This window comes from Salvelinus alpinus, chromosome 4, assembly GCF_045679555.1.
Source record: "Salvelinus alpinus chromosome 4, SLU_Salpinus.1, whole genome shotgun sequence".
In the NCBI taxonomy this organism is placed as follows: Eukaryota; Metazoa; Chordata; class Actinopteri; order Salmoniformes; family Salmonidae; genus Salvelinus; species Salvelinus alpinus.
The window spans coordinates 39,035,310-39,048,575 of NC_092089.1; the positions used below are offsets into that span (position 1 = coordinate 39,035,310).

Here is a 13,266-nt window from a genome sequence, read left to right on the forward strand (position 1 = left end):
TTCTACACAGAGTTTTGACAGCAGATGTTACCTGGGCACTCCCGTAGGAAGCAGTCTCTGGTCTCTATCCACTCCCCGCGACACTCTGATCCTCCATACGAAGGTCCGTTACACTCCCTGATGCGCTGCATGGTCCCGTTGGAGCAGGATGCAGAGCATGAACCCCAATTAGCCCACTCATTCCACACTCCATCAACTGGGACAGCAGCGAGAGAGAGATAGAGCAGAGAGGGAGAGGGGTATGGGATACAAGAAGAGAGAGAAAGAGAGAGAGAGATAGAGCAGAGAGGGAGAGGGGTATGGGATACAAGAAGAGACAGAGACAGAGACAGAGACAGAGACAGAGACAGAGACAGAGACAGAGATCAAGGTTACTTCTGCACATGTATTAGTTTGTCTACGTCTCTGTGTGCATAATGCAACGTACACACATTGTACAGGCTTTTATTCATCCCTCATACATAAACAAGAACCTTTTCACATGACCTTCTCAGGGATAATTTGTCTCTGTAATTAACTGTAGACGTGACTGCCATGATGACTGAAGTTGTCAAAAGTAGTGCACTATATAGGGAATACTGCAGGGTGCCATTTTGGACACAGATGAATAAGAATCCAGTAAGAAATCTGTGTCACCTGGGCAGACAGCGATGTTGCAGAACTTGGTCTGTTTCTCCGGCCCCATACAGGGGTCTCCCCCAAACTGAGGGGGTTTGCAGCTTCGCGTGCGATCCCGGTAACCACGGCCGCAGGTTGACGAACACAAGCTCCATGGCGACCACTCGTCCCATGTCCCGTGCACTGCAATCAGAGCGGCTAGGGTATGATTTATAGAGAGAACCACACAGACCTTCACCACCACGACAACAACAACAACAACATCAACTCCAAAACACATAAACATCCAACACTCTATGGTACAAACCAGCCTGTTGCCATAATGCAGTCACAAACATCCTTCTCTCAGTGCCTGCATGGTTCTCCTGTGTAGACTACTCTAACCTTATTTCAGTGTTTAATGTATTCACCTGCATAGTTCCATATTAATGTCCTGGTCTGGAGCGTTACTGTCTGTTACGTAAGAGAAGCCCCAGGATGCATTGCACAGAGAGGTTGGGTAAAGACAGCACCAGGAAGTTGGGCATCAGAATAACTATTCTGCTGCTCAGCAGGTAAGACCCATGTCCATCTCTCTAAGGCAGAGGCTTCTAAAGAGGATTTGTATAGGGCTATAGACATCCATGCCATGGAGTTGTTCAGTGGGAAGGAGGAGTAGAGATCTTCAGGGAGAGAGACGAGGGCTTGTATGTGTGAGCGGAGCCAGGAGAGTGCTGGAGACGAGGGGCAGCAAGGAGGCAGCCGGGGGGGGTGGGGAGGGGGCGGGGGGGGGGGGGGCTCAGCTTACCTGGACAGACGGCAGAGTTGTTGCAGGGCCTCTGCTCTCGGAGCGTGCCGCTGCACTGGGTGCTGTAGGAGGAGGAGACACAGAAACGCGTGCGGCTCTGCCAGCCCTCACCGCACGTGGCCGAACACACACTCCACGACGACCACTCCTCACCTGACGCAGCCTGGTCCACTGAGGGGGAGGGAGGGAGGGAGGGAAGGGATGATCCAGGGTGGAGGGGGGAGGAGAAGGGCCGAAACTAATTATCATGCAGGAACAGCCTCCCATTGGCCAAAATAGGAAGGGCTGTGGCATGGTTTGGCGTAGAGGAGATTCTGTGCTGCCAGGCTCTCTGGGCTCTGATTCCATATCCTTAGCATGGAAGGCAATGTGATTGGCTACTGGATATGTCAATCATTTCCCTGGCTGCCATGACTGCCCATTGCATTCAGTAGACCCGGTCAGTCAGTCAAGCCTAGTCAGACCAATGGGAAAAGTTGGTCAGTCATGGCTGTCCAATGGGAAAGCAGGGGTGAGGGGGGACCTGATTCGCTAATTCAGCGGAGGCATCATTCATAGAGAGGAAGGACTTATCCACTTTTCAAGACAGGACACAATCTCCAGTATAGCAGCTACATTCATAACCTCACAAAAGAACAAAACAGCGAACAGTTTCACCCAATTTATTCAGGGTCCATGTTGGAATTAGTGCTGTTGCACTTAGGCAAGAAAGAGTTTGGGAGATTTTGATGGATGTACAGGCCTATGTGAGGGAGGGATTCAGGGATAGCTAGCTATAGCCTTGGTGCAGTGAAAGACTATAATGGTAGGAGGTGGTCCTGTGTGGTCTGTGACCCAAGCGGCTGTTAGAGACTGATGCATGGGCTCCCTCTGCGTCCTGTTGTCTTACCTGTCTGTGGGGCCTGCTGTCCACCGCCACCGCCCCGCGTCTTGTCTACCTCGCCACCGCCGCCATCACGCTTGCGGCTGTCCACGGAGCGAAGTGATTGGCTGCGAGAGAGATGACGGCCTTTGCCTAGAGGGGTGGGGCAAGGCCAAGGGGGGGAGGGGTTAGCAACTTAACCACCAATGGCATTTTGTTTTTAGGACACAACCGTGACGTGATTGGTCACCCAGAAGAGCATCAGCCAAACTTGGGAATTTTGTAATGGAAAACCAGGTGTGGTGTGTGATTGTGTTTGTGTATTTACTGTGTGTTTCGCTGTCTTTTCTGTCTTAGGAACCGTGATTGTCATTGCTCAAACATTTGGAATAAGAACCTAGAATTCTGACATTGATCACAATCTATCAAAATACCTATAGTTCTGAAGACTGGAAGAGTGATACAGAGCTATTGGAAGCCCTATTCCTAAGTCCTCCTTTCTTCTATAAAATGGATTATATGCACATTGCAGTGTGAGGGTCTCTTTCTTAAGAGTTATGTTTTTGTATTTGCATTGAGAGGTTGACTATGTCTAAATAATAGCATCGATCAAAGTCCCCTTTCCAACATGGCCTCCTTACATCACAATAATGACTTGTTGGACGGAAGCGAGTGGAGGGAATAAAGGACAAGAGAAAATAAAAGTACAGAGAGAAATAACAGAGAAATGAGATTGAGAGAAGAAGAACAAAAGAGAGAGAGAGTCAAAGAGAAGCAGATATTTAGATTGAGGAGGACGTACACAGATACCCACATATACACACTAGTGGTGCGCAGGTCAGCTGTTTGTTCACACACACCCGGATTTGCTAATAACCCATCTGCAACACCCGACAGTATGTGATAAAGTGAAAATCTGAGGCCCGCACCTGACCCGGCTAATATAGAAAATGCGCTGTGGTCTATAGTCAGAGACGATGGAAATTGGATTTCTAATTCACCTGATTTCGATATGTTCCTGCTTCATAATTTAGGACATTTTGCTAGGTTGGGCTCTGAAAACAACCCAACATGTTTCTGATAACATTTCACTTTGCCTGGATGCATATTTTATCTAGTTGAAATACTATCAGGTTTTGTCATGCTGAAAAAGATTGCACATCTACAGATGGTATCTAACTGTACATTCTCTCAAGATGCTCAAAGAAAGAAATCATATTTCTCCTGCATTTGGTGTAACATTTTACTGCAAGAAATGCTTAATATTAAGGCTATGTGAGAGGTTGTAGACCTACAGTCAGTGTCCTGATTTCAGTTTCCATTTAACCCATCTCAACAGTAGGCTATAGTTCTCTTGACATGCAATAGGCCTATTTGAAGTCCCCATCTTGCGACTGTTGAATTTGTATAGCGCCTCACAATCATCACACATAACATCGCCGGCACTGCTATCATCTTATTTTACCACTTCACCAAATCTTTCCAAAACATGACTTTTCTGGCCACCCCTTCTCTCTATTTTCAACTCTCTTTTTTGCAGCTTTTCTCTTATTGAATTACAGAAAACTCTGACATTAAACCTTTTGCCTCCGTGGATCGACGTTAACTTTTTCTGCCTGTTCCCAAAAACATTTGGTGTTTGGTGTGTAGACAATTTGGCACGTGTATAGTTAGGCCCTAAAGCTTAGGCTTGGGCACTAATGCCAGATAGTCGAAAAGAACGAAATAAAAATGTAGCCTATTAATAAAAATGACACAAGAATGATACATTTATGTATTTGTTAAGGTATGGTTTTCTCTTTATTCAACTCTCCTGCCACCCACCTGCACTTCATCCACACAATATGTCATGACCTAAGCACGCCCATCCCACGGATATAACTCTAGGGATATACCTGCTGGGACTGCAGGTTATGAGTCAACCCGCACATCACTTATGCACATGCACATGCACTCACACACACAGAAACAAACACATACACACACACACATGTACGCACACACATGGTCAGGGCAATGTCTTTGTCAAGCTCACCACTGCAGGGCTGAGGGTTACAGGGCCTCCCCTCCTCCACTACTCCCTCACACAGGTATGTCTCCTCTGGGGGAGATTGACAGGTACGGCTCCGGGTCTGAACGCCACCACCACAGTCACTGCTGCACTCCGCCCACTCCGCCCACACACTCCAGCCACCTGTAGGGGCAGACACACACACACACACACACACACACACACACACACACACACACACACACACACACACACACACACACACACACACACACACACACACACACACACACACACACACACACACACACACACACACACACACACACACAGTTAGCCACTGTTTTCGTGCGAAACATCCCTTTAAATGAAAACATAAAGGTGTTCAGGAGTGATAAATGTCATTGTCATTTCAGAATCCCTGTCCAGCAATTCTCATTTGAGGGTGCTCCATTAAGATGTGGCTGCAGTTATGAGGAAGAGGAGGAGGAGGAGCGTATAAATAGCAGCAGCTGAATGATCTTCTTCTTTAAGCCTGCATCCAAAATGGTACCCTATTCCCTATATAGTGCATTGGGCCCTGATCAAAAGTAATGCACTATATAGGGGATAGGGAATCATTTGTGAAACCGCCTGTGTGTCTTCTCTATATCCTATAGTTCATGAATGTTTAATGGGGCAGACAGATGCCTTTCAGCTCCCACAGGCCCCCACAAATATGTATTAATCTGCATGAATAGAACATGATGCTGGATGACATCCAGACACACACAGTTTTAATTACTCGCAAATCAGTTTCCTCAGGGCAACTGGCGGGGTGGGGTGAGAAGGAAGGGAGGGCCTTGAAGTGCACAGAGCACTTGAAACAGTTAATTGATATATTTATATATATACTGTATATTTATATTTATATATATATATATATAGAGAGAGAGAGAGAGAGAGAGTGAGAGAAAAGGGAAGAGGGGCAATGTGTCATTAAAATTCTTTACACCCAGGTAATCCAAGTTTTAAATGAATTCCATCCATACAATCTAAGGACAGAGAATAATCTTTTTCAATGGAAAAAAGCCTCAATATTGTTTCTGAATTTAGCTGTTGACCATGCACCACTGAGCACAGTCAATACCCATTTGTTTCCTCCAGGATGACCGACTGAGGCCAGATTGTTTACTTGTGACTGTGAAATTGGATTTGTTTAAGTTTCTGTGACCTGAGTCTATCTTCATCAACCAATTCCAGGCAGCGTTAACAGTAAACCACCAAAACATCCAATGGGAGAATAATAAATGACCCTGCTGAATAGCACAACACCAGAACAACCTATCCACCAGTCAGAGCAAAGTCAAGCATCCACCCAAACAATGACAAGTACAGTACCTCCCCCTTCATACACACACTCAATTTTAAATGCACACTAAAAATCCCCTCCACCCACTCCACCCAATGCCATTTTAAATGGATGCTTTGTGGCACATTGACTGCTCCTAGGGGAAAATGAAGAGGGTGAAATTATAGCAAAATAACCTTCAGCTCCTTTTCCCCATGAATCATTTTGGGCTTATTAGGATGAAATGCTGCAGCTTATGAATACAGAGAGAATGAAAGAGTGCTGTTTCCGTGGAGGGAAGTGTGTCTGTCAAATAAACGTTTTGGAGAGAGAAAGAGAGAGAGGGTGTAGAGAGAGAAAGAGTGAGAGAGAAAAAAAAACAATTTGCAGATAAGATTATCTCAGAGAAACAACAGAAGAGTATGAACTTTTTTTGTTCAATAATCCCAGTCAGGCAGGGTGGAAGAGGACGGGAGAGAATCATGCAGAGTTTTCTTCCTCTATCCTCAAGGACATTTCATTATGTTCTCAATAATTCAGTGGACTTCAATTGTTGGGCTGTACAGCACAGCCCAGCACAGCCTAACCCAGCCCAGCACAGCCCAGCACAGCCTAACCCAGCCCTGTGTATCTAAACCCATTGCAGTCTCAGTCACTCCTTCATCACACTAAAACTTCCTCCTATCTCTCCTCCTCTTTCCTCCCTACTCCCTCTCCGCTTCTGTCCTCCCTCTCTCTTATTGTCTGTTCTTCTGTCCTACCCCTACATATCTCCAAATCTCATACTGTACTTTCTCGTTCCCCTATCTCTCAAGCACACATGCACACTCATTAAACTATATGTAGTACAGTTCGCAGTGTGTGTACTGTACGTGTATTTGTGTGTGCGTGCATGCATGGGTGTCCATCTTTTGTAGTTAACTTCTTCTGAAAGTCACCTTCCCCTCCCAGTTGGAGCACTGTGACGGCTGCACTGGCATCTCCATTACATATCAGGTTCCTGCTCCAACTGAAATCATCAATACCAGGCAAACTCTCCAACCCCTAAGAAAACCACCCCTCTACAATCAATACAGCTAATGTAACCCTATCTTGAGAGAGAGAGAGAGAGAGAGAGAAAGAGAGAAAGAGAGAAGGAATGAAGGGGCAAAGACGGCATAATAAATATAACTGATAGTTGTGTATCTATGTATGAGCGTAATAATGACGGCATGAGTTTCCCTGAATTTATATAGGCTTGTGAGTATTATGTGTGGCTGCGTGTGTGTGAGTGTGTGTGTGTGTGTGTGTGTGTGTGTGTGTGTGTGTGTGTGTGTGTGTGTGTGTGTGTGTGTGTGTGTGTGTGTGTGTGTGTGTGTGTGTGTGTGTGTGTGTGTGTGTGTGTGTGTGTGTGTGTGTGTGTGTGTGTGTGTGTGTGTGTGTGGCTGCGCGTGTGTGAGTGTGTGGCTGCGCGTGTGTGGCTGCGAATGTTTGTGTGTGTGTGCATACAAGTCTTGTGTGATTAGTGTCTGGGCTGAGTGGCTATATGGTTGAGCTCTATCAAACGGCTAGTGCTGACACCCAGAGGACATAAGCAGTCAACTGCAGGCTGGAGATAACACACAGAGAGAGAGAGAGAGAGAGAGAGAGAGAGAGAGAGAGAGAGAGAGAGAGAGAGAGAGAGAGAGAGAGAGAGAGAGAGAGAGAGAGAGAGAGAGAGAGAGAGAGAGAGAGAGAGAGAGCGAGAGAGAAGTAGAAAGAAAGTGAGAGAGAGAAGTAGAAAGAGAGAGTGAGAGGGAGGGAGAAGGGAGAGAGGGGGAAGGAGAGATAGAGTTAGGGAAGGAGAGAGGGTGGTAGGAGATGAGGAAAAAGGAAAGTGACAGAGAGATAAGGAGGGAGAAAAAGGTGGGATATACCGTATGAAAGTTCATGTGTAAAGTTTGCTAAATGTTCTACATTATCTTTGTCCGCACATGAGAGCACACATCATTGAAAATTAATACATTAAGAGATGGATAGACAGCGGGAACAACCTGTGTATTTTCCTTTAAAAAAGTAATTACCCCGACCACATGTAAATAACACACTTTTCGCATCAATTAAGTAAAGGTCAATGATACTAAGACAACATTCTGGCAAGCCATGACAACATTACAATTTGTCCTTCTCCGTAGTTCTCGCTCGCTCTCTCTCTTCTTTTCTTCTTCTCTATATCTGTCTCTTTCTCTTTCCCTTTTTCCTACCCTCTCCTTCACCCTCTCCCCCTCCCTCTTTCTCTCGCTCTCTCATTCCCTCTCTCTCTCTCCATCTGCTGTGTTCAGTCAGACAGTGTTATATGCTGCATCCAGCAGGTATAATCCAGTGCCTGCAGTCAGTCATTCAGTATCCTGCTCTGGATAAATATTTGAACAGCAGCACTCACACAATCCCATCCTATCGATCCCTCTCCCTCCCTCCTCTCCCTCTGTGGCCAGGAAGCTTAAACTCAGGTGTCCTCCTAGCACTATATCAAAAGCCCTACCCGGTCTATGGTGACATTACCGCCTATTCCCTCTAACCCCATCTAAAATTCTTAGTCTTCAGTTCCAACGTCAAACCTCCCAGCACCACATCAACACCCCTACCAGTTTGGCAGTGACATTATACTCCATGCACTTCAGTTCCCATCCTCAATCCTCTGGTGTCATTACCCCCTACCCTATCTAACCCCCTATCCTTTAGTTCCCATCCTCAACCCTCTGATGTCATTACACCCTACCCTGTCTAACCTCCTATCCATCAGTTCCAGCTGCCAACCTTAACCCCTACCAGGTCAATGGTGGCATTAACCCCCTGTCCCCTCTAACCCCCATGTGCTTCCCTTCCAACTTACTTAGTCCTATACCCCTGATAACTTTAACCAACATACTGTAAACAACCACGTTTGGAATCCCTTTTCCTATTCAACAATGGAAAAATCCTAATTGAAAATAAATATTTATTTTCCATTTTCAAATTGGAATTTTAATTCATTTCCTGAATAATTCACTGAATATAAATGGAATTTACCCCAACATCTGCCCCTCCATGCCACACCCTGACAGTTACCAGCTCCAACCTCTACAACACAAAACAGAACCTCCTCTAACCATCAACGTAACACATCCCTTTAAACCACAACATCCCTTTACACCACAACATCCCTTTAAACAACATCCCTTTAACATAACCTGTGAGCCCATCTCCAGCCTTTACCTTCCCATTAGTCCGGCTGAATGGACCTATTGTCTATAAATACCTATCAGGTGGAGGGGCTGTATGCTCTCAGGTGCAGGTCAGTCAGGCAGACATTTCAATTCGGAAGATGGATGCTTCACTTCAGAGGGCGCGATAAGAAAACGCTCAAAAGGTTCTTTGACTGGTAGGGATCAAATGGTGGCTATTCTACTTTCTCTATCAGAGTGACAGACAGACAGGGAGACGGAGAGAGAAGTAGTTGGAGAAGTAACCAGGCTTCTCTTATTTTCTCCAGACACATCCATCTTCAAGCAGAAACACCTGCTCTGATAAGGGGCTAGCAAATCTTTGTGGGAGCGAAAATATAGGAGCACGAATACGCAAGGACACACACACACATGCACACAGACACACACCCATGCACGTACGTACATGCATGCACAAACACACAAACCTGTTTGTCTGTTAAAAATAAACACTTTAGTTTTGAAAACAACACATTTTCTTTGGTTCTGAATTCATCCAGAAAACGTTTGTTTTCATCTTGTTTGTGTCTGAGATGAGAAATGTTGGAAAGCGAGAAAAGCTGCAAATGATTTGACCTTAACTCAATAAAAGAAAAACAGTTTGACTCCAGCTGGAGGTTGTTTACAGGTTGTTACTTACAAGCCGTCCTCGATGTGCTAGGTGTCAGGCTAATGTGTTCCTATGGTTACGGCCAGGGCCTCTGTATCTATTTCCTCCATGGTGAGTAAATTGCCCACCCCCTCACCTCCCTCCATTTTCCTCCTGGGCAGTGTGTGTGTGTGTGTGTGTGTGTGTGTGTGTGTGTGTGTGTGTGTGTGTGTGTGTGTGTGTGTGTGTGTGTGTGTGTGTGTGTGTGTGTGTGTGTGTGTGTGTGTGTGTGTGTGTGTGTGTGTGTGCGCATGTGTGTGTGCGTGTGTGTGTGTGTGTGCATGTGTGTGTGCATGTGTGTGTGCGTGTGTGTGTGTGTGTGTGTGTGTGTGTGTGTGTGTGTGTGTGTGTGTGTGTGTGTGTGTGTGTGTGTGTGTGTGTGTGTGTGTGTGTGTGTGTGTGTGTGTGTATGTGTAGTGTGCAGAGTTAGAGGGACTTAAAACAATCCCCACCACTGAAATCCTCTTTCCTCCTCCTCTTCTCCTCATCCTCCTCCAGTCTCTCTAACTCGTTCTGGAGCCCACCAGGTACCTCTTCTAATGAAAGTGTCACTGTTGTCATTCTCCCTCCTACTGTCTCACAGTTACCAACCAAGGACATTACAATACACTGCTTCATTTACATAGTCTAAAGGAATGGTTACCAATTTAAAAAAAACAAGGACAGCTACTACTGGACCCCTGCCCTGTAGGACGTGTAGCGAGTGAGAGAAACACACACACATACACACGTACAAATGCACACACATACACATACACACACACTCCTAGCACAGAGTGCACTGTGGTAGATTCTTACCACGCTCTGTAATACTCTCATACATCTGAAGCCCTTCTCTCCCCACACAGCGTGGGATGGCATTGTGACTCACAGAGAAAGAGAGGGACGGAGGGATGGAGGGATAGAGAAAGAGAAGGGGGAGGTGGATGAGGAGGGAAGGGGGGAAGGGGGGTCAGGGCAAACCTCAGGTCCTATCTCCCCCTGCCTGAGTGGTGGGCTGGAGAGAGGGGGCCCTGGAGCCTGTGTGTGTGTGTGTGTGTGTGTGTGTGTGTGTGTGTGTGTGTGTGTGTGTGTGTGTGTGTGTGTGTGTGTGTGTGGTTGTGGGTTTGTGTGTGGGTTTGGTTTGAAAGAGCACACGTGACATGTCTGTGCTAATGAGCTCTTCTCCTGGGCCTGACCAGACAGAGTGTATATGTGTGTGTATGCGCGCGCATGTGTGTGTGTGTGTGTGTGTGTGTGTGTGTGTGTGTGTGTGTGTGTGTGTGTGTGTGTGTGTGTGTGTGTGTGTGTGTGTGTGTGTGTGTGTGTGTGTGTGTGTGTGTGTGTGTGCGTGTGTGTGTGTGTGTGTAGGAGGCGGGCGCTGTGACAGCATACCACCTCTGCATGTCATTCCTGGGTATATCACCAACGAGAAGAGAGAAAAAAAGCCAGTACATCCCACTGAGCTGCTGCCTCATCCTTAACAAGGGCACAGAGACAAACACTCTCACACACAAACACACACGCACTAGCACACTCTCTTAGCAGACACACATAGGCACCCAGGCGTACACACACAAACCTTTATGAAGACACACATTGAGAGACAAAGGCACACATACACACAATGACATTTTGCAGTGCCTTTGGGCGCATGGCGGCAGTAAACTGTACACTGCTGCCTGATCAGAGGACATTCATCTTCATTCTCCCTCTCATCAAATCTGAAGAAAGACAGAGAGAGCCTCAGTCTAGCATTTAAAGCCCTGCTACAGCTCGTATCGTATCCCAAGGTGGCTTTAGGGAGAGAACACACACACACACACCACACACACGCACATACATACTCACATACACACCCACACAGAGAGACACACACACAGAGACACACAGACCAATGGCACTGACAAGAAACCAAGGAAATGAAGAAAGTGAAAGACTACAGATCAGGAAGAATTTCCAAGAGTGTGAAGGAGAGAGCGATAGAGAGGGAGAGAGAGAAAGGCGGAGGTGTGACAGAGTGAAAGACAGGGAGAGAGAGGTGCATCGGCTGTGAGCAGTGACGAGCTGCCTGTCAGAGCAACAAGGAATTCCTGGAGCAGTGCAATAGGTTGCACGCACGCACACATGCACACATGCACACACACATGCACACACACACATGCACACACGCACGCACACATGCACACACACACATGCACTCACACACGCACACATGCACACACACACACACACACACATGCACACACACACGCACACATGCACACAGACACACACGCACACAGACACACACACACAGTCCAATGCTAACCATTATCCACACAGTTACACAGTTACAGTTACACACAGTAACTGTGCAGACAGGCATACACACGTCCGTATGCTCGTCAGCCAAAAACTGGAGCTGATCTTTTATCTTCACACATTAAAGCAGCAATCAGCAAAATAAACAATAACAAAGCCATCTCCCTGCCCCTGTTTCGGTGAAAGCTGAGGGATGGGGCTGGAGAAATGTAACCGCTCTCAAATAGACAGAGCTATGGATGCAAGGACTGACCGTCCATGATATCAACATTATAGTTTAACCATGTTTTAAGTCTATACAGTGTATGTTTACATTGACTTTGTTTACAAACATTGGAATAAAACAAGCTTGTAACTAGCTACTAGCTAGTAGTCAGTTAGCCACTGCCGCGGTCTTCGCCCTTAACTCGGACACAGCCAGCTTCAATACCGGGCCGATACCTGCCAGTCTGCAAGCGCGATATCAACCCAGAGCATATAGGACTGCTTTTTCTCTACCACATCACCGGATTCCTGACGCAAGCTCTGGACAATTACACCGTATTATCACCGTATTATCACAGCTAGCTAGCTGCAACCGAGTGGCTACTACTGGCTAACACCTCTGTCCCGAAGCAAGCACCAGTTAGCCTTGAGCTAGCCTCGAGCTAGGCCCATCTGCCGGCTAGCTGCAGCGCGATATCAACCCAGAGCATATAGGAATGCTTTTTCTCTACCACATCACCGGATTCCTGACGCAAGCTCTGGACAATTACACCGTATCATCACAGCTAGCTAGCTGCAACCGAGTGGCTACTACTGGCTAACACCTCTGTCCCGAAGCAAGCACCAGTTAGCCTTGAGCTAGCCTCGAGCTAGGCCCATCTGCCGGCTAGCTGCAAGCGCGATATCAACCCAGAGCATATAGGACTGCTTTTTCTCTACCACATCACCGGATTCCTGACGCAAGCTCTGGACAATTACACCGTATCATCACAGCTAGCTAGCTGCAACCGAGTGGCTACTACTGGCTAACACCTCTGTCCCGAAGCAAGCACCAGTTAGCCTTGAGCTAGCCTCGAGCTAGGCCCATCTGCCGGCTAGCTGAAGAGCTAGTGCCACTGCCACTGCCACGAAGCTAGCACCAGTTAGCAAACACTATTCTACAATTCACAACCTCTCTTTCGCCATCGCCATCTGGCTTGGATTCTCTGTCGACACAACCACGTCTGAGCAGACCCCCTCCGTCTGAGCAGACCACCCCCCGGGCTACTAACTTTACACGCCGCGTGCTAGCTTAGTGGAGGCCTCCTCTGCTCCATCTACGGCTGCCCCCTGGACACTATGATCACTTGGCTACATAGCTGATGCATGCTTGACTGTCCATTAATTCACGGTACTCCATTCTGTTTATTTGTGTCTTATCTGTCGGCTCTGTGCTTTAACTCAGGATCTGTGTGTAGTTAATCCGACCCTCTCTGCCTAGTCATCGCCATTTTTACCTGTTGTTGCTGTGTCAGACTAGC

General features: G+C 46.9%; 1 protein-coding gene across 9 annotated transcripts in view; it reads right to left on the bottom strand.

The window, feature by feature from the left end:
• LOC139573491 (adhesion G protein-coupled receptor B1-like) overlaps positions 1 to 13,266 on the bottom strand; it is a 98,546-nt gene that overhangs the window by 46,580 nt on the left and 38,700 nt on the right. For 4 of the 9 annotated variants that reach the window (XM_071396988.1, XM_071396987.1, XM_071396992.1 and 1 more), the window contains exons 3-7: positions 4,303 to 4,461; positions 2,295 to 2,420; positions 1,406 to 1,576; positions 637 to 801; positions 32 to 196 (exon numbers count right to left, since the gene is read on the bottom strand). In XM_071396988.1, the coding sequence (XP_071253089.1) occupies positions 32 to 196; positions 637 to 801; positions 1,406 to 1,576; positions 2,295 to 2,420; positions 4,303 to 4,461 (786 nt within the window). Of the gene's footprint in view, positions 1 to 31; positions 197 to 636; positions 817 to 1,405; positions 1,577 to 2,294; positions 2,421 to 4,302; positions 4,462 to 13,266 lie in introns of all 9 variants that reach the window. The other 5 variants (XM_071396986.1, XM_071396985.1, XM_071396991.1 and 2 more) reach the window with 2 other exon arrangements.